At 49.7% G+C, this 21,253-nt stretch overlaps 2 protein-coding genes across 17 annotated transcripts in view; one reads left to right on the forward strand and one right to left on the reverse strand.

Moving 5' to 3' along the window:
* Positions 1 to 4,021: 4,021 nt before the first annotated feature.
* On the reverse strand, positions 4,022 to 15,149 carry ube2d2l (ubiquitin-conjugating enzyme E2D 2 (UBC4/5 homolog, yeast), like). 5 transcript variants are annotated; one of them, XM_078954470.1, is made up of 7 exons: positions 15,131 to 15,149; positions 7,541 to 7,604; positions 7,437 to 7,468; positions 6,470 to 6,547; positions 6,293 to 6,398; positions 5,716 to 5,809; positions 4,022 to 4,389 (listed from the first exon to the last, which is right to left on the reverse strand). In XM_078954470.1, coding segments are annotated over exons 2-7 (357 nt in total). In that variant the 5' UTR covers positions 7,542 to 7,604; positions 15,131 to 15,149; the 3' UTR covers positions 4,022 to 4,343. The 5 variants fall into 5 exon arrangements, with proteins under 5 accessions (XP_078810596.1, XP_023815201.1, XP_023815202.1 ...); XM_023959433.2 differs by lacking the exon at positions 15,131 to 15,149 and adding an exon at positions 12,261 to 12,596; XM_023959434.2 differs by lacking the exon at positions 15,131 to 15,149 and adding an exon at positions 9,738 to 9,756.
* Positions 15,150 to 15,249: 100 nt separating this feature from the next.
* The window catches only part of LOC101161695 (transcription factor COE3), a 121,802-nt gene continuing 115,798 nt past the window's right edge, over positions 15,250 to 21,253 (forward strand). For all 12 annotated transcript variants that reach the window (XM_078954467.1, XM_078954465.1, XM_078954466.1 and 9 more), the window contains exon 1: positions 15,250 to 16,125. In XM_078954467.1, the coding sequence (XP_078810593.1) occupies positions 15,992 to 16,125 (134 nt within the window). In that variant the 5' untranslated portion in view covers positions 15,250 to 15,991. The remainder of the gene's footprint in view (positions 16,126 to 21,253) is intronic.

Here is a 21,253-nt window from a genome sequence, read left to right on the forward strand (position 1 = left end):
TTCAGGGAAAGGAGGGGGTTTGGCAGTAATATCACAGTCTAGCTTACTTCTCAGCCCTAAAGTTAAAAATGCTTATAATTCATTTGAAAGCATCATATTGTCTATAAATCACCCAAACAGGAAGACTCGAAAACCTGTTTTACTCATAATTATTTATCGCCCCCCCGACCCATATTCAGAATTTTTAACTGAGTTTTCCGACTTCCTATCGACTATTGTCTTAGATTCTGATCAAATTATAATATTAGGGGATTTTAATATCCATGTTGATGACCCCAGTGACTGCCTAGGAAAGGCTTTTGCAGCTTTATTAGATGATGTTGGTTTCACCCAAAGTGTGAATGAACCCACTCACTGTCATAAGCACACCCTGGACCTTGTTCTAACCCATGGGATAGAGATCAGCCAGCTGAGTGTCCTTCCTCTTAACCCCATCATTTCTGATCACTTTCTGATTACCTTCCAGTTTAAACTGGAACATCCTTCTGCCCCAGTGAATAAGAAACAGCTTAGAAGAACCTTAACTGACCGTTCTGTGTCTGAGTTTAAACACACAGTTCAGCCAGTACTTAGTGATATTCTGAGAAAATACTCTGAGACCAGCTCCCATAGTATCAGTCCTAGTATAAATGACCACTTTGTTAATGATGCCTTACAAGCCCTCAGGAGTACACTCCATGTTGTTGCCCCCTTGAAACCTAAGTTCGTCAGACAAAACCGAGTAGCACCGTGGTTTAACGCTGAAACTCGTTCTCTTAAACGAGAAACCCGTAAGTTGGAAAGAGAATGGCGCCGCTCCGTTTCAGAGCAGTCTCTGGATATCTGGAAACATAGCCTATTAAATTATAAAAAAGCTCTGCGTAGAGCTAGAAGCCAGTACTATTCAACCTTAATATCAGAGAATGGAAACAATCCAAGATTTCTTTTTAGCACTATTGCTAAATTAACTCGCAGTCAGAGCTCAGTAGAACCACATGTTCCTGTTTCTCTCAGCTCTGATGGTAGTAAAATCTCAAATATTAGACATAAGTTAAATCAAGTTATTCCTACTATCAGCCCAGAACAGGCTGAAGCGGTAGAAATGGAGGCATCCATAGAAACCTCTGTAACATTGGACTGCTTCACTACTGTGGATCAAGTGGAAATAGCATCAATTATTACGTCCTCCAAATCCTCAACGTGTCTGTTAGACCCAATTCCCACCAGACTTTTTAAAGAAACTTTTCCCCTAATTAATGATTCCATATTAACAATGATAAATGCCTCTCTGGAAACGGGTTACGTGCCACAGTCTTTTAAATATGCAGTTGTTAAACCTCTTCTGAAAAAGCCCAGTTTGGATCCTAGCATCTTGGCCAACTATAGACCGATATCAAACCTGCCCTTTATTTCTAAAATCCTAGAAAGAGTTGTAGTTAAGCAGCTTTACTGCCACCTACAGGACAACAGCCACTTTGAAGACTTTCAGTCGGGGTTTAGACCTCACCACAGTACGGAAACTGCACTAGTTAGAGTCTCTAATGACTTGTTATTGGCCTCAGAAAAGGGACTACTTTCTATTCTGGTCCTGTTGGACCTCAGTGCTGCCTTTGACACTATCGACCACGGTATTTTACTCCATAGATTAGAGCAGGACATAGGGATCAGAGGATCTGCTCTCCAGTGGTTTAAATCCTATCTGTCTGATAGGTATCAGTTCGTTAATGTAAATGGCCATTCCTCTCAGTGCACTCGACTCAACTATGGAGTCCCACAGGGCTCAGTCTTAGGACCGATCCTGTTTATGCTTTATATGCTACCCCTAGGAAACATAATCAGGAAACACAGCATTAATTTTCATTGTTATGCCGACGATACGAAGTTGTATTTATCCATGAAGCCTGACCAGAATGACCAGATAGAGAAACTGAACGCCTGCATCAGTGACATCAAGACCTGGATGACAATTAATTACCTCCTCTTGAACCCAGAAAAAACTGAGGTCATTATACTTGGTCCTAAAAACCTCAGAGATGCTCTGTCTGCTCAGATAGTCTCCCTGGATGGTGTAAGTATAGCCCCCAATTCCACAGTTAGAAACCTTGGGGTTTTACTTGACCAGGATTTATCATTTAAGGCTCATATATCTCAGGCGTGCAGAACTGCCTTTTTTCACCTGCGGAATATTGCTAAGATCAGAAATATACTTTCTAAGAGTGATGCTGAAAAACTCATCCATGCATTTGTTACGTCTAGACTGGATTACTGTAACTACTTGTTAGCAGCGTGTCCTAAGAGTTCCTTAAGAAGTCTCCAGCTTGTTCAGAACGCAGCAGCTAGATTGTTAGCTGGAACTAGCAGAAGAGATCACATCACTCCTGTGTTGGTTTCACTTCACTGGATCCCAGTTGATTCTAGAATCCAGTTCAAGATCCTCCTGTTAACCTATAAGGCCTTACATGGAATGGCCCCGTCCTATATTAAGGACCTCATAGTCCCTTACCATCCAATCAGAACACTTCACTCACTAAATGCAGGACTGCTTGTGGTTCCTCGAATTAGTAAAAGTACGGTTGGAGGTAGAGCGTTTAGCCACCAAGCCCCTGTTTTATGGAATAAACTCCCAGCTCATGGAAGAGAGGCCGACTCAGTTTCTACATTCAAAGCTAGACTGAAAACATTCCTCTTTGGACAGGCTTATTGTCAGACTAGTTAGTATTCAGAGATTATTTAACTTAATGTTAATTTGTTTAAATTAAACTTAATAATAACTATTTCTTTTAAAAGGCTGCTAGAAGTTGAAGCTGGGGTAACTATGGTACACTGGGGTTCTGTCCTCTTTCCTTTTTTACTTCTACCCTTCCTCTCCTCTATTCTTGATCATTATTCATCATTTAGTTCTCCATGCCTCTGTTTGGTGCAGTGATTCATGTATTGTCCCTCTTTCCCTCTTTCCCCTCCTGGGGAGTGGGAGTGCTTCCAGACTCCAGTTGTTTCATCCGTGCTCCAGTTCCTGACCGTTTACCTCGCCTTTGCTCCTGCTCCTACACCTGGCTGTGGATCCTGCCTCTGGCTCATCTCTGGCTCGTCTCTGCTCTGTACCTGACCGAGTACCTCGTCTCTGCTCCTGCTCCTACACCTGGCTGTGGTTCCTGTCTCCGGCTCGACTCGCGCCTTTGACTGTCCCCACAACCACGGCTGGATGAAGCTCGTCTGCTGGACTTTTATATATGTAGTTGTAGATTTAGATAAGTTAATTCTTCTCTAAGATTTCTGGTAAATCGCCTGTCCGTCCTGGGGGAGGATCCCTCCTTCATGTGGACACCCCTGAGGTTTCTTTGTTTTTTCTGGAATCCGTTTTTTTTGGGAGTTTTTCCTTACCGCGAAGGGGGGTCTAAGGGCAGGGATGGCAGTATAGCTTAGTTAGTTTGTTAGTTCATTTTAGTATTTTTCTATTGAACTCTTTGTATTCATGATCCTTTTGATTTCATGTTTTACTTCGAAGCCCATCGAGACGACTGTTGTTGTGATTTTGGGCTATACAAATAAAATTGAATTGAATTGAAAAGAGTCTTGGGGATCTGAAGAACATCAGGAACGCCTTGATCTTTCTCTTCACAACACAGAACCTGAACTGTTTTCAGGTAGAACACAGCTGCTCTCCACACTTGTTTTCCTTCCCGTGTGTACTTTTTGTGTTCCAGGCTCCTGATGACAATCATGGAGTGAGCGGAACGTTCCCTGAACGCTGCGGTTACTGCTCCTTGTGTGGGCTTAGCATGTTCTCCTTCCCTTGCACGCGGGGGTTCTGTCCACGCGCTCCAGCTTCCTCGGTTCATTGAAGACTCTAAATTGTCCCTCTGTGTGTGTGTGTGTGTGTCACTGTGTGACCTGTCCAGGGTGAGCCCCGCCTTAGCCCAACAGCAGCTGGGATAGGCTCCAGCAGCCTGACAGGGACAGTGTGGCTGAAGCCAGGAGGTTCTGGACGTTCTCCGGTTCTTCCAGGTCCTGGATCACGCTGTGAAGAAGACAGGACACCAGCGAGCTGCAACCTGTTCAGCTTTATTGAAAACCTCAGAGCGATTAGGCCATCAGCCGGGTTCCTCTGTCGGAGCAGGAGAACCGTGGACGAGGGATGAACAAACGGCTCTGGTCTAAACCAAACGGTCCAGCACCTGGACCGGCCCGCATGCATCAGTGACGGCCCGCTGCGCGGTGTCCTCCCACAGGTGAGTCCTCAGCAGTGACACCGCCGCAGCCCTGCACTGATCCAGCAGACGAACGGAGAACTCGGAGGCGATGACGGGACAAAGGTAAGGGGGCGTGGCCACGTGAGAAACCAGGTGAATCCGGCAGGCTGCGGGTCACATGGCATACTTCTGGGTCCAGTCCTGGGCTGTCTTGTTGTACCTGCAGAGACATAAACAGTAATGTGTGGCAATGCTGCTAACAACACCAGTTCTACACAAACAACTACACAACGGCATGTTAAGGCCTGTTCACACCGGGACGAATTTCGCTGGCGATTTTCGCCGACGTTTAACGCCTCGTGACTAAACAAAGGGCACCAACGAGAGTGTGCACACCGACGCGAAAAAACGCCACGCGTCAAAGCGTCAAAAAAAAAACGCCTCGGGTTCGTTTTTTTTCTTCGACGCGTCGCGTCGAAATCTATTCGACCAATGAGAATGCCGCTTTTGCACACGTGTCTGGAGCTTCTGAAGTTACAGTAAAACACAACTTGGGGGCGCTCAAACACAAAACTGCCTTGCTGAGCACACATACCAGCGAAGAAGATAGACGCAGAGTAGCGTCTACACTGCCGCGAAGAAATAATGACGGACATTCTAAAATATCCCCGAACCAAGCACCAGTTGGAGCTACTGGTGCTTGAAATATTCATGTTTTCTTTGTATGACTGACAAGCGCGTAAATACTTGCTCTCTTCTTCTGAGTGAAAAGCGACTTTAAGAAGCGTAAAGTTGCGCAGCGCCACCTTGTGTACAGGAGTATTTCTGTTTACATTAAGCGCCATCTAATGTCAGGGAAGGAAATTGCATGTTCGCTCGGCTCATCGTCAGCGAAAATCGCCTGGGTGTGAACACAAAAAACGTGGCGAAAAACGCTGGCGAATAACGCCTGGTGAATATTCGTCCCGGTGTGTACGGGCCTTAAGTGTGTCGTTTCCATGACGACATCAGAGAAACCGCTGTCAGAATGTCAACAAAGACTCTGGGAAAGCTAAAGTTAGCATCTAAATGTTAGCATCTACCCTGACGACTGTATCTGCATTAGAAATGAAAAAGAAAAACTTCAAATGTTTTATTTTTAAACTAAATTTCTCGTAGTAGCATTTAATTGTTTACTCTAGATTTTTTTTAAACCGGAAGCTGAAAAATATTACATGTCAACTTCAAATATTGTCTGACAGTAACCCTTGTTCTATCCTAGAGTCTTTACCGTTGGGAGTTGGGTCATCTAGACCCACTAGACAGAGCTCTGAACCTTTCTTCTTCAATGATTTGTGATCTTCACTGGTGTCCATGGATTACATGAAATCTTTCCACCTTTATCCACCTTTGTCATGGTAGGGAGAACACCTCAATGGAAGGGGGGGGGGGTCATAGGATAGCACAAAGGTTAAAGCGGTCCGCGGCCTGAAACAGGGCGGGGACCGCTGCTGCAGGACGTCCTCAGTGAAAATGAACCCCGTGAAGGTCAGGAAGCAGAACCCACCTGACTGGATCTGTTTTGTAGATGCGGGCGATTTCGGGCACGAGTGGGTCGTCGGGGTTGGGGTCACATAACAGAGAACAGATGGACAAAAGAACTGCAGACAGAAAAAAGGACAAAGTGGAACCTCTGCGCCACAGCACCACCTGCTGGCGCTTTTCCAGACGCTCAAAGCACTTCCAGTGTGTCCATCATTTCTGGATTAGTACCTAAAAGAACCATGGTTCCTCTGAGGACGTTGAAACATTTGGGCCTTTTCTTCTCTAAAACATGACGTGTTTTCACAAACAGGTCTTTGATGTGCCGTTAGCCAAATTCTTTTTCAGTTTCAGAATTATGAAAATCACAACACCGCAGTACAATCCAATTAAAAATAAACATTCTGTGAATACAAACTACTAAAGTACTCTAAAAGTAAACTGGGTTGGCTGTGGTGCAGCGGTTGACCTCTCATCATCTTCTGGTAAATCAGCTGTTGCCAGCGACGGTTTGTTGATTGATGTGACGGTTGGACACATATTCATAGAAACCTGCCAATCATTTAGTTGACATGGAACCAGAACCTACAGGCGGTTCTTACCTTTAGAGATGGTGAGAGCGGGAGACCACTGAGACCTCAGGATGTCCAGGCAGATGCTGCCGTTACTGTTGATGTTTGGGTGATAAATTCTGGTAGTGAAGGCAACCTGAAGACAGGAAACCACAGATTTACGGAGACGGAAACACCGACAGGAAGCAGCGTGCTGCCTTCACTGACCTTCGGAGGTTTGAACGGATAGTCTGTAGGGAAATGGATGGTCAGGAAAAACACGCCGCCCTGGTAGGGACTGTCGGGCTGTAACACACAACACGGGTCAACACAACAAATACATGTTGTATTGACCCGTGGAAGTCACAGGGAACCTGGACATCAGCAGGACGAAGGTTTTCAGAGGTGGGATTGGGCACAGCAGGAAGCGGCAGCACCTGGTGGTTCAGGACGGCACTGGGGGTGGGGCTCACATGACCCTGGACTTTGGCCATGTGAGCCCCACTCCTGTCCATCTCCCTGAAAAGATCAGTTGCTGCTGTGATTGGACCGGTTCTGGATTGGATGGAAACAGAGGTGGTGCTCAGACCCCTAACCCCCCCAGAGATGGACTGTTCCATCCTTGGTGTCTGGAGGAGCAGAACATCGTAGGCGGTTCTGTAGCTGTTCTAGGTGAATCGGGTCAGAATCTTTGGTTTTTACTGTCATTCTGACCTGTAAATAGTTCTGACTACTGCTGCTCTCGCCTGATCCTGCTCTGATTATGGGATGCATTTACTCTAAACTCCACAGAACCTGTTGAATTCCATTCTATTCTATTTGTATAGCCCAGAACAGTCGTCTCAACGGGCTTGGTACCGGTTCTGTTTATCTGCATGGAGACTAGAATGTGGATTTTCCCACTGAGGAAGACTGAAGGTTCTCTTCATGTGGACTTCCTTTGATCTTTAAGGTCTCCCTCTGGCAGACCAGAACGTGTGAGGAAAGCCTTTGGCGGGTTATGGTTGATGAAGCTCCATGAGGCTTCGTCACACTACGCCTCTTCAAGCTCTGCTGCAGCTTTAGTGCCGGGGAGGCTCATCGTCGCCATGGAGATGACGCCAACATCCCAGACTGTTTTAGCTGTTCTACCCAGATCCCACGAGAACGTGATGGCAGAGCAGCCGTGGTTATGTGACCGCGGCATCATACTTACAGGGCCCATGATAGTTGCCTGCCAGTGGAACACTGTAGAAGAAGAAAGTGGGATGAGTCTGGGAGGAACGTGAGGAAGGAAGGTTGGAGGAACGCAGCTCTTACTGTCTTCACCAACAGGACCAGCAGAACACTGAGCTGGAGGGTCTCTGGACAGGTCTGTCAGCTCCTGCAGGAACAAAGCACGAGCGTCACAGAGGCCGACGCCGCAGTCCGTGTCACTGTCTGCATGCATCACCGTCTGCGCATTCGTGTCACTGTCTGCGCGTTCGTGTCACCATCTGCGTGCATCACCGTCTGCGCATTTGTGTCACTGTCTGCGCGTTCGTGTCACCATCTGCGTGCATCACCGTCTGCGCATTTGTGTCACGGTCTGCGCATTCGTGTCACTGTCTGCACGTTCGTGTCACCATCTGCATTCATCACCGTCTGCGCATTCGTGTCACTGTCTGTGCGTTCGTGTCACCATCTGCATTCATCACCGTCTGCGCATTCGTGTCACTGTCTGTGCGTTCGTGTCACTGTCTGCACGTTCGTGTCACCATCTGCATTCATCACCGTCTGCGCATTCGTGTCACTGTCTGTGCGTTCGTGTCACCATCTGCGTGCATCACCGTCTGCGCATTTGTGTCATGGTCTGCGCATTCGTGTCACTGTCTGCGCGTTCGTGTCACCATCTGCGTGCATCACCGTCTGCGCATTCGTGTCACTGTCTGCGCATTCGTGTCACTGTCTGCGCGTTCGTGTCACCATCTGCGTGCATCACCGTCTGCGCATTCGTGTCACTGTCTGCGCGTTCGTGTCACTGTCTGTGCGTTCGTGTCACCATCTGCGTGCATCACCGTCTGCGCATTTGTGTCACGGTCTGCGCATTCGTGTCACTGTCTGCACATTCGTGTCACCATCTGCATTCATCACCGTCTGCGCATTCGTGTCACTGTCTGTGCGTTCGTGTCACCATCTGCGTGCGTCACCGTCTGCGCATTTGTGTCACTGTCTGCGCGTTCGTGTCACCATCTGCGTGCATCACCGTCTGCGCATTCGTGTCACTGTCTGCGCGTTCGTGTCACCATCTGCATGCATCACCGTCTGCGCATTCGTGTCACTGTCTGCGCATTCGTGTCACCATCTGCATGCATCACCGTCTGCGCATTCGTGTCACTGTCTGCGCGTTCGTGTCACCATCTGCGTGCATCACCGTCTGCGCATTCGTGTCACTGTCTGCGCGTTCGTGTCACCATCTGCATGCATCACCGTCTGCGCATTCGTGTCACTGTCTGCGCATTCGTGTCACCATCTGCATGCATCACTGTCTGCGCATTCGTGTCACTGTCTGCGCGTTCGTGTCACCATCTGCGTGCATCACCGTCTGCACATTTGTGTCACGGTCTGCGCATTCGTGTCACTGTCTGCACGTTCGTGTCACCATCTGCATGCATCACCGTCTGCGCATTCGTGTCACTGTCTGCGCGTTCGTGTCACCATCTGCGTGCATCACCGTCTGCGCATTTGTGTCACGGTCTGCGCATTCGTGTCACTGTCTGCGCGTTCGTGTCACCATCTGCATGCATCACCGTCTGCGCATTTGTGTCACGGTCTGCGCGTTCGTGTCACCATCTGCAAGCATCACCGTCTGCGCATTCGTGTCACTGTCTGCGCATTCGTGTCACCATCTGCATGCATCACCGTCTGCGCATTCGTGTCACTGTCTGCGCGTTCGTGTCACCATCTGCATGCATCACCGTCTGCGCATTCGTGTCACTGTCTGCGCGTTCGTGTCACCATCTGCATGCATCACCGTCTGCGCATTCGTGTCACCATCTGCATGCATCACCGTCTGCGCATTCGTGTTACTGTCTGCGCGTTCGTGTCACCATCTGCGTGCATCACCGTCTGCGCATTTGTGTCACGGTCTGCGCATTCGTGTCACTGTCTGCACGTTCGTGTCACCATCTGCATGCATCACCGTCTGCGCATTCGTGTCACTGTCTGCGCGTTCGTGTCACCATCTGCGTGCATCACCGTCTGCGCATTTGTGTCACCGTCTGCGCATTCGTGTCACCATCTGCATGCATCACCGTCTGCGCGTTCGTGTCACTGTCTGCATGCATCACCGTCTGCACGTTCGTGTCACTGTCTGCGCGTTCGTGTCACCATCTGCATGCATCACCGTCTGCGCATTTGTATCACGGTCTGCGCATTCGTGTCACTGTCTGCGCGTTCGTGTCACCATCTGCGTGCATCACCGTCTGCGCGTTCGTGTCACCATCTGCATAAATCACCGTCTGCGCGTTCGTGTCACCATCTGCGTGCATCACCGTCTGCGCGTTCGTGTCACCGTCCCACCCCCTCCCTGGACTCATCCTCCAGGCCCCTCCCTCCTGACCAGCAGCTGGCGGTTCCTGCAGCAGAAGCTCCGCCTTCTTCTGGAGTTAAAACTCCAACTTGCTCTCTGACCGTTCTTCACCGTTTTACCCAGGAACAGAACCTCCTGAACAGATCAGAGTCTGTAAGGTTTGCACTTCTGTCCCGCCTTTGGACGGAGGGTTCCACATCGTCTGATCAATGATGGAATCATGGAGTTTTACTGCAGTTTCAGAAATTCCTCTCAGACGTTCTTCTGCAGCGGAACAGCGGGAACCTTAATGACACACTGATGTGTGAGCAGCAGACTATTCTTAGTCTGAATGGAGGGGCTCGGATCAGAATACAGCGTGATGCTGGGTTACAGGGGGCGGGGCTTTGAGTCCAGCCGGCGTGTGTTGGTATGTGACATATAGGCTTGGAGCGGCTCGTCTTTCCAGAAGGTTCTGGAGGTCTGAGCCTCAGCAGCTGTGGCTCTGACACGTCCACAGTGTGAACTAAAGGACGCTACACACCTGTGCACGTCTCACAGACGAGGACGCCACACACACGTGGAAGTTCCAGTTTGGTAGGATGTGAGGAGGACACGACACATTGTCTGCATGGCGCCACTTTTGACTAAATGCGAGAAATAGTTTGATAACATCATCTACATACGTGAAGCCATGCAGCTGCAGGCCGGCGCCAGATTTTGTTGTGCCAAGGACGCCGGACGCCATTCAAAAACGGAGGAACTTCAGTTGGTTTTAGGACAGAAGGCGCAGATTAGACCGCTGTCCTCTGCAGGACGGACAACAGTCTAGTTGGCCAGGAAGTGCCTCAAAGTCGGCGCCATGAGGACTGTGGGAAACTTCAGCATCTTCCAGAACTAAACGCAGGCAAAACTAGCGGAGCACAGAGTTGCTGAAACCTTAGCCGTACGCCAAACGCCAACCGTGGGCGGACTTCACCGACTGGCGGTGCCAGCGTCAGAGAAGGCGTCCAGCACCACAGACGCAGGCTTTCTGCCAGAAATCTCTTTCCAAATCTTCCCTTCCAGACACCCTAACGCCAGGAAAAGGTCCTCGTTTCCATCACTCGTCATGTCTTGTGTCCAAAACCGTGGTCACACGTGTGTGGCGGGTTCCCCGAGTCTGCATTCAGCACCCATTCAGAAACTTTTAGAAAACCAAATCCTATTACTGCTTAGAATTCTGGAGACTCCAACCGTTGACCGTCTACCAGAACCTGCATCACCAATGAGGACGCCGTTTGCTGCAGGACGCACCAGGACACGCCGGGACAGCACACGGACGCGCCGGGACAGCACACGGACACGCCAGGAAAGCACACGGACACGCCGGGACACGTTTTGTCGTTTCCCGTCAATAATCGCTGAACCATCACTCGTATTCCTCATTTGAGTCTTCTTGGTTGTATTTTCTGCAGACCCTCTGATCACGTATGTCCACCTTAAAGATCTTCAGAGTAGAGGGGTAACCATGGTAACAAAGCCCTGCTATCGTCCCATTGGACGTCAAGGAATGGAGACCAAGGTCACCAAATAATGTCATCTCTGCGTTACACAGAAATACTCCAGATCTTTTGGATGTGGACGTCTTCTGGGGTGGATTCCAGGTTTCCATCACTGGGCTTCTTGGTCAGAAAGTACGAAGATGTTTCTGCAGATGCTGAACACAACTACTGATGAAGATCAGAACTACAAACCCAACAAGTAAAAGCCCTGGTCTGACCACCAACTGATGTGACGTCTGAGGAGGAAGAGGAGGAGGATGAGGAAGAGGAGGAGGACATGGGCAACAGCAGAGTCAGATGATTAGAGCTGATCTCTGGTTTACTGTGAGAATCTTTCAGATGTTCTCTGAACTTTCTTATTGTTTTAAGTGAAGGTGTCGGTTCTGAGGAAATCATTTGGTTCTGACCCGATTTTGTGACCGTGACGTCCACATGTACGTCCTCTTTATAAATAAAAACGCCGTTGAAGATGCATGAAAGTGTTATTGCAGCAGAAAGCGGCTGCTGGCTCACGGAGCCCCCACGAGGCCGTCTGCGGTACTGCACCCACAGAAGCTTTTATTTTGAAATGCTTCGTTTTAGTGGACTTTTAATGAGACGGAGGCACTTCAATCAATTTCACCTTTGACCCCGCAGCTCCGGTGCTCACTAAAGACTCTCTTCTACCGTTTACGCCGGTACCGTCATTTATTCCGGCGGAACCGCGGCTCTGCGCTGTTTACAGTCCGGTGTAACGAATCAGCTGGTTCCGGTTCCACCCAAACTCCCTGTGGTGTCGGTCCCGAAGCCGCCGAACACGTGAAACTACTCACGCAGATCCAAACCGTTTGCTCGGTTCGGTTCTGCGGTTCCGATACCGACTGAGCGCCTGGAAAGACAAGCTAACACCGAACTCCAGCTCCGTCTCTGAGGCGGCACCGCGGCGGTCCGGTTCCGGCCCGGTTACCTTAGATATTCGTTTTAACGCCATGATGCCTGGGGGGGACCGGCTGTCGAGGGGGTCCGCGGCACGGGAGGAGGGCAGCTAGCTAACACTAGCCCACTAGCATCTAGCTGTCCTCTGGCGCGGCGGGGGAGGGGGGGGGGGGTGTCTCTCTGACGGCGGGGGCTTCCCGTTACGGGTTGGGGGTTCTGCTCCGCCCGCTGCTCGCCTGACACCAGATCCCGTCACGAAGAACCGACAGCAGCAGCCCGCGGTGTCCTCCGGTACAGGCGGCTGCAGACAGGAGGTCTCACTCTGACCCACATTCTACACACCTGATGAGACGTTACGTCACAGGCGGAACCTCCTGCTGGGGGGGGGGGGGGGGGGTACTCCTGATCACCAGAGGAAAGTCATCTCCAGCCAACAGCCAGAAACTACAATTCCCAGAGGCCCACACTAACCCTAACCTAATCTAACAACAAGAAAAATCCTCAATATCCTCAGTACGAACCAAATGGGGCTGCGGGTTCTCCATCAGTGGGGAGGGGCTGCGGGTTCTCCATCAGTGGGTAGGGGCTGCGGGTTCTCCATCGGTGGGGAGGGGCTGCGGGTTCTCCATCGGTGAGGAGGGGCTGCGGGTTCTCCATCGGTGGGGAGGGGCTGCGGGTTCTCCATCGGTGACGAGGGGCTGCGGGTTCTCCACCAGTGGGGAGGGGCTGCGGGTTCTCCATCGGTGAGGAGGGGCTGCGGGTTCTCCATCGGTGAGGAGGGGCTGCGGGTTCTCCATCAGTGGGGAGGGGCTGCGGGTTCTCCATCAGTGAGGAGGGGCTGCGGGTTCTCCATCAGTGGGGAGGGGCTGCGGGTTCTCCATCGGTGAGGAGGGGCTGCGGGTTCTCCATCGGTGGGGAGGGGCTGCGGGTTCTCCATCAGTGGGGAGGGGCTGCGGGTTCTCCATCGGTGAGGAGGGGCTGCGGGTTCTCCATCGGTGGGGAGGGGCTGCGGGTTCTCCATCGGTGAGGAGGGGCTGCGGGTTCTCCATCAGTGGGGAGGGGCTGCGGGTTCTCCATCGGTGAGGAGGGGCTGCGGGTTCTCCATCGGTGGGGAGGGGCTGCGGGTTCTCCATCGGTGAGGAGGGGCTGCGGGTTCTCCATCGGTGAGGAGGGGCTGCGGGTTCTCCATCGGTGGGGAGGGGCTGCGGGTTCTCCATCGGTGGGGAGGGGCTGCGGGTTCTCCATCGGTGGGGAGGGGCTGCAGGTTCTCCATCACATTTACAAATCTGTCAGAAAGGAAAGGTTCCAAAATAAGCCCCCATCTTCTTAAACAGGCCCCTCTGACTGAAGCTGTTTGTTAAAGTAAAGGTAAAAACTGTCTGTGTCACCATGGAAACCCAAAGAACAAACAAAGGTTTCTGCAGGACTCTGGGACTGTGATAGTTCATGTTCTTCTGGATAATAATTGGACATTTCTTCCGTTTGAAACGACATTTTCACCGTTTTAGAGACGATCGTTTCTGTACTTTGCTGTTTATTTTTCGGACATATTTGGGGTTTCCGTCCTTGTGGTCATTGATCTACAGCTTTCAGTGTCGTCTTTTCAATAATGATCTTATTTTGGATCCGTTTTTCTTTTCCAGAACATTTATCAAAGCTCAGATTTCCTGTCCTCGACCCGGTTTTCTCTGGATTCGGTTCTTCTCAGCAGCTGGACCTCAAAGCCTGGAGGATCGGCGGCTCATCAGGCAGCAGAAGAAGATTTTTGGACCATCAGAGAAACATTTCTGGATGCTGCAGAACCTCAGACAAGCCGTCGGGTTTTCCAGAACCTCCAGGTTTCTCCACAGACACATTTGTTTGTTGTTGTGTGTGTTTGGACGTCACCTTTTGTGTGTTTTTGTTGATTTCTCTTCAGATTTGCTGCTTCCCTCAGCAGACCAAACAGTCCAGCGTGTAATATCCACGTTTGACCACAGTGGGGCGCCAGGAGTTCAAAGGGTAGAACCTCAGAACTTTACAGTTTGACAGAATGTTCCTGCATGTTTGGAGAAGAACCAACTTTTAAATCTAAAAATGCAAATACAGTCTTCTGTCTGTTGGTTCTGTTGAGAACCAAACCCATCTGGACTTTGAGGTTCTGCTTGGAGGCATCCTGGCAGTGGTTCTGTGGTTCCTCCTCAAATGTTTCCTTTTAAGGGAGATCTTTGAAGGACGTTCCACAGAGACCTCCTGGATATTTGAAGCAGTTCTGAAAGGTCCTCTGGGCCGGTCCTGGAGTTCTTGTTGGGTTTTTTAGAGCCTCTATAGGTTCTAAAGGTGGTTCTGTGGCAGCGGTTCCACGGTATCGATTGAAAGGTGGAACGTCTTCCAAGCTTTTAGGATTGAGTTCATGTTTGAGCTTATTTAACCGTTTCATGGATTTTCCAGGCGCTCAAAGTGGATCCATTAGTCCTTCATCTTCTCAGAACCCGTCTGGATGTTTCTGTGGACTTCCTGACGGTCTCTGCAGGAGATCTTTGTGAATCCAGGACCGTGGCCACGGCTGAAGGTGAAGGAGCCTCAGAAGGAAGGAAAGTTCACAGCCAAAGGAAAAACAGAAGCTGAACATTCTGATGGAGACGCTTCCAGAACCCTTCCAACACCAGAACCTGATCCAGAAAAAGAGGATTCTGCAGAGAAACAGGTCCTCCGTGTCAGGGTTCTGATTCTGGACCCCTTTTGCTCTGAAAATCGATGTCTTTGAACGCATCACCACCACACAAGGACAACACACACGCGCACGCACACACACTCAGTTAAAGGATCAGAAATCACCGCGGAGATTTCCGTTATGACGTCAGTTTGCTCAGAATCTGCAGCCGTGGGAGTGACGTCACACCCTCACCTGAGCCGCCGTACCTGTTGCTGTTTTCATTCAGCTGCGCTAACGATCCTGTCACCGTTTGGCTCAGTGCGTGTGCGCGCGAACCGCCAAATGTTTCTGTACAGCGGGTGAACATAACATCAGCGCACGCGCGGCCCGGTCAGCTCTCAGCGCACGCGCCGTAGTTTGTCCACGGGTCGTCCCTCTGTCACGCGCCGTCAACCTGTCTGCTGGAGGCTCACACCTCCCGACTGCGAACACGCGGAAACCCTTATTTGGCGCGCGCCGTGACACAACTTGAGGCTTCAGCCAATGACAGACGGGGGCGGGGCTGACATGCAAACTAGCCCTCCTTATTTGGCCTTGTCCCCGCCTCGTCCTGTCCCGCGCTGGTCCCCCGGGACCTCCGGAGCCACGGACCCGGGGAGAAGGAGCTGTCCGCCGGGACGGGGCAGCCATGAGGAGCGGGGGAGGGAGGGGGAGAACGGCCGTCTTCCGCGGTCCGTCCCCCCTCTTGTTTGTTAATCATTTCATTTTACTTCTTTTTGAAGCGCTGCCTCCTTTTTTTCTTACTCCTCCTTTCTCCGCATTCCGCGCGGCTCGCCTCCTCCCGTCCCGGCTCTCCCCGTTCCGCTCCTCCGGCGTCTGCGCTCCGGTTCCCGGTTGGTTCTCCGCTGCGATGCTCTGCCGGTTTCCCGCCCTCCTCAACTCCACCGCCGGGCCTGGGATCTAAACCGAGCCTGCTGGAGCTGTCCTCTGGATCTGGACCGGTTCTTTGGGGAGGTCTCGCTCCTGCACCCCCCGCCCCTCCTCCTCCGTTCTCACCTTAATCCAGGTGTTTAACCGGCGGCTGCGGGAGGATTACCCGCATCTCCGCGTGCTGCTCCCGCCAGGAGATGTTCTCCATCCAGGACAGCCTCCCCCGGGGGGCCCTGACCATGAAGGAGGAGCCGCTCCCCACCGGCATGACCCCGGTCCGCTCCTGGATGCAGGGCGCAGGGATTCTGGACGCGAACACGGCGGCCCAAAGGTAAGACAGTCCTTTAACACAACCAAACACACACAAACCAACAAACACACAACACGCGCGTTTGTCCTCCCACAGCAAATGTAAAGGAAAAAACCCAACTAAGGCAGAACCGGGTCAACTGCTGGGAAGTTTGGGTTCAGTATTTTGGAAAGAAAATCAATGAAAGTTAAACGGATGACCTCAGCGCGCGCGCGCTCCGTTTGATTTAAAACGATTACAATTTAAAAAACTCAAAAAGAAAATAAAGATTTTCTCCCAAATCGATAAAAAGCAACAAAAATGTTCCCCAAAAAAATCTGATTTATCCTTTAGAGGAAAATAAGAATAAGTTTGGTTTTTATGTCCGAACTCTTTTGAGCGCGCGAGGCTTCCGCGCTCCTCCCGCCGCGGCCGCTCAGTGCGCAGAAGTCCGCGCCGTGCCGTGCCGTGCCACGCCGCGCCGCGCTCACACTTTCACAGGAAAGATCTCAGACCCGCAGGCGGGTAAAATAATTCCCGCGCTTCCTAAAGTAAATTTAAAGGCCGGAATTGACTTTTTCTATTAAAAAAATATTGAAAAGGTTTTTTCCCCTTTGACTCGATTGAACATTAAAAAAACAGCAACTATTCGGGATTTTGATCCCAAATTATGAAGATGAATTTAAATCTGAGGTGCAGTCATTTCTTCTGAATTGGTTTATTTTTTCCAAATGATTTTCTCGCAGAAGTCCCGCGCGGACGCGGCTGCGGCGCTGCGCGCGCGGGTTCGGCTGCCGCGGGCCGCTTTTTCCCTCCTTCAGATTTTTTATTCGTTTTCCTCAAACCTTCGGCAGCATTCTAACATTTCTCCTCTTCATCAGTCTTCATCCCTTCAGTGCAGACGTCAGCAGCACAAATGCAGAAAGATTCATATTCAGATTTCACAATCTTCATCCTTCAGGACAGAAATTCTCTCGGAGTTTTTAGGATTTTTTTTGGTCATTTCAAGAACAGAAAATTCATATTTGACTCACTGTCATTTTGGCGGCAAAGGCGCGTCACGGGGATTTGGGTTTCCGTTACCGACAGAATGCACGGCGGCTGAAACCCGCATATTTAGTTTGCGTTTGTGGAGCAAGAAACACGCAAAGCGGGATGGAGACCGCGAGACTCTTTCTGCGGGAAGACTTTCACATGTTTCCGAACCTCAAAACGAACAAAGTTCTGACGCAGAGGCCGAACCGCAGCAGGTTCTGCGGGAGAACCGCACCTGCTGCGGGAAGTTGCTGGTTTGAAGCTTTTCCAGATGTGCTCGAGAGAGTCAGGCAGAGTGATGAAGAGGATCTGCTTCGCTCTTCATCGGCTCCCGAACTGTGGCAGAAACCGGAACATTTGAATCTTTACTTCCCAGAATCCTTTTCTGCACAGGACAGGTGACGTAATCTGACCTCTAATCTGGGATGAGGATCTTCATGAGCAGTTTTCCTGTTTCTAAAAGATTTCATCCAGACAAAGATCCTTTCTGTCTACAGAGACGCTGATGGATCTGCAAACACTTCAAATCCTCTTTTACTGGCCTCAAACCTGCACTCAAACGCCTCACACAGACGGAGCGTCCAGCCTGCAGATCAGCAGAGATGCTGCAGGAAAACCATTCTCTGACAATTCGCTTCGTCTTCTTGTCTTTTCTGCTGACAACTTTTCCTGCCACGCCGACGGCGTTTTTCCTGCTGCTTTGCTTTCCTGCAGTTGTAAAAACCGTGTGACAGCAGCCGGCCTCCTCACAGGGGGAGGAAGAGGAGGAGGCTAAGGTGTGAGGGGCCTCGGGTCGACAGAGAGAAGCTGCTGAAACGTCTGTCAGGAAAAAAGGACCAAAAAACAGAGTCAAAGAAAAAGACGCAGAAAAAACGGCATTTCTGCTTTCATGACCCCATGACCCCGCCCCTTTTCTGTTTGAGGCTCTGCAGCGCCGCTTTCCTAAACGGAAACGGGACAGCTGAGCGTTTACATCATCAAAAGTGAGAATTCTGTTCTCCTCCTGGAGGAGCGTCCGGCCGCCGTCACGGCCGCGAGCAGGGACCCCCCAGTCCTTTAAAAAGGGCTTCCAGCTCCAGCAGGAGGAGGTGATGAAGATGAGGGCAGCAGAGCTTCTTCCTCTCTGACAGAGCAGACATGAAGAAGCAAACCTGACTTCAGCGTTTCAGTGCGTCTCAAACAGACGCTTCATTTTTTTATTTTAGGGTCATTCTGGAACATTCTACGTCCCACCCTCAAAGAAACTAAAACGTGCCGTTTCTGAGTAAATGTACTTGATATAGATTTGGTCTAAAAACCTCAGAGAACAGAATTATTAGATCTAAAAATGAGAAATAAACTGGAGGACCCCCTAAAAGTTCTTTTTTTCAGTCCCACCCTCTAATGACTAAATAATCTCAAATAAAATAGCTAAACATTTCAATTCCAGTTTTTGGGATTTATTTGTGTCCCACAACATGCATGTAGCTCTGTGACCCCAGAGAATCACATGACCTGCTGTGACATCATCATTCAGTTTTCCAGTAGAATGGGCGGAGCTAAGGGATCTCCTCTCTTCTACGGCCGACCGTTCAGAACCTTCTAGAACAGGGGGGTCCAATCATTTTCACTGAGGGCCACATCAGCATAGTGTCTGTCCTCAAAGGGCCAGATGTAACTGATACATGTAACTAAATGTAATGAAAGATAAATGTAACTACTCCTTAATGTTAAATAACTGATTATTTATTTATTATAACTTTTTAAAGTGACAATTACATAGAAACACATGTTTGTTTGTTACTTTAGCATAAATCCTTTTACATTTGATTCTGTCAGGTTGGGTTATGTGGACAGTGCTGCTCAGTCCCATATTTCAATTCCCCCTAGATATGAATAAATACACACCTATTTTTATTTTTTATTCTAAGAAATTAAACTCTTTTCTGCTCTCGCGGGTCACATCAAATGCCACATTTGGCCCCCGGGCCTTGAGTTTGATTCTCATAGGATTCAATGCAAAGGAACATTTTAATGAAGATTTTTCTGTCTGGAAAATCCAAACGGATCAACATGAAATCTGGATTTAAATGAAATGTTACCTTTGATTCCCTGTTAAAAGCTCGATAGGAAAGTTCTACATTTGAACTGTTGAACAGAAAAACTGAACACAAACTGTTGTCTTTGTCCACACAAACACTGGAGTTTAATTCCCCAAACTGCAACACTAGAAGGATTCCCCGCCGTCACTCATGTGACGCTGATCCTGAGGTTCCAGCTGAAGGTCCGATCTGACTCACAGTTCTGGTTCTGATGTCCCACAGTGAGAGTCCCTCAGTCCTGTCCTCGCCGTTCTTGATAAAGTTCAGAGAACGTCTTCTCGCACACGCATGTGGAGCCAAACACGCTCAGATGTTCACAGCAAACCTTCACGTCTGTTGAAGCTGCAGGGAAACGGCGACCAGAGGGAGCCGTCGGTGTCGGCGGGCCGCTTCACACTGAGCGGCGTGGAGCGCCGTCACTCAGAAACGTCCGTGTTTGATGACAGGAGGATGACAAAAACCTTCTCCTTTTGCCTCCACCCGTCTCTGAATAGGGGATGAAATGTTCTCCAGACAAACATGAAATGTTTGAGGTTAAAGGTTTGCAGAACGTTCTGTCGCAGACTCACCTGCAGCTCCTTGGTGGCGTTTTCTGTGACTCACAGGTTATCGTGAAAATCGCTGCTGTGCTCTAAAACATTTTCCCGTTGCTTCATTTTGGCATCGTTCTGTCCCATCAGTTTGTCAAAGTCAGCATGATAAAACACTCACTTGGCTTATCATGCAGACACCGACATGCTTATTTCCACGTGTCCCTGAAGTGGCGGCCCTCCAAAGAAGCAGTCGTTCTTAGAAAGGGCTGGGGGGGGGGCGCAGATTATTGACTATGTCTGTTGCTGGACTTTGGACATGCCTGATGTTAGAGAAAGTAATGTGATTTTATTTTACCAGTGCTGTGATGAGTATTGGTGAGGATTTAGAGATGGTGAGTTCCTGACAAGCTGCTGTTGTTTGTCTGAGGTGTTCAGGTACTTTATTGACGGTCCCTGGCTGCCTCTGCAGCTTCACATCAAACTGCAGCAGGAAGGGGTTTTCTCTGCATCCACAGACAAACTAACAGTTCCTACCGGTCAGTAGAACCACGTCCAGCGTGTTTCTCTGTGACGTTTGTGGAGGAAGGAGGCAGAACAGACGGTGAACCATCATGTCTGGGACTCTGTGGTTTTTCTACTTTGCAGATCATCTTCTAGTTTTCATGATCAGATGCAGTTGGTCTGTCATTTTTTTTAATACACCAAAAACTTGGGATGAAAATCACAGTTATTTTATTTTATGGAATGCAGTACAATTATGTCAGATGCTGAAAAACCCATCAGTCTTTAAATGTACTACAAGTATACTTAGTCTATACTAAGAGTGATGTAGTAGACTTGAGGTTTACTATTCATATGTTATCTATAGATCCGTGTTCCGTGTGGATCACTAGCCCCGGTTCTGCACAGACGTGTGCTGCAGTTTGCCCCCCCCTCCCTTATCTTTCAAACACGATTTGTCCATCAAATTTGCTTCCTCCGCCTTTGATTGAACCCTCATCAAGGTCGCTGCTCGACGGTTGTACAAACGTGTTTTTAAACCCGACGCTCTTGCCACGTGTGGGAGGAGCTACGGTCAAACGTTTTCCCGGCCTCCCCATGACAGATCCGGTGCATTTTTTAGTAGAGCCGTCGGCAAACGTCTCCGTGTGAAACCTGAGCCTTTTTGATGAACATGGAGCTGATATTCTGAGGAATTTTTTATGTGTTTTTAGATCAGTGAACATTCAGATTTTCCCGCCGCTCACCCGACCGTCTCTCATGGAACAGTGGCGTCCCACGGAAGGCTGGATAAAAAACACACTGCTCTGTGGTACATTTGTTATATTCTACTCAAGGATACTTACTAAAATAGAGAATGGTGTAGTGTGTGTTTGTCTGTGTGTGTTTTATGTGCTAATGTGTGTGGTAGTGGTGAGTGATGATCTTTCTGAGGAGGGGAAGTCTTCACATGGGGGGGCGGTGTCTTCAGCAGAAAAACCTGAGTTTGTTCATCACCAGCAGAAATGTGAAACATCACCA

This window comes from Oryzias latipes, chromosome 10 (genome assembly GCF_053564925.1).
Source record: "Oryzias latipes strain Hd-rR chromosome 10, Olatipes_Hd-rR_3.1".
NCBI lineage: Eukaryota > Metazoa > Chordata > Actinopteri > Beloniformes > Adrianichthyidae > Oryzias > Oryzias latipes.

What these genes read in the sequence shown, in the direction of transcription:
- ube2d2l (XM_023959433.2), bottom strand. Translation starts at nt 12,284, where the DNA reads ATGGCGTTAAAACGAATATCTAAG. An exon ending in CGTTAAAACGAATATCTAAG is followed by an intron (nt 7,605 to 12,260) that starts GTAACCGGGCCG and finishes TTGTTCCTGCAG; the next exon opens with GAGCTGACAGACCTGTCCAG. An exon ending in TACAAAACAGATCCAGTCAG is followed by an intron (nt 4,390 to 5,715) that starts GTGGGTTCTGCT and finishes ATGTCTCTGCAG; the next exon opens with GTACAACAAGACAGCCCAGG.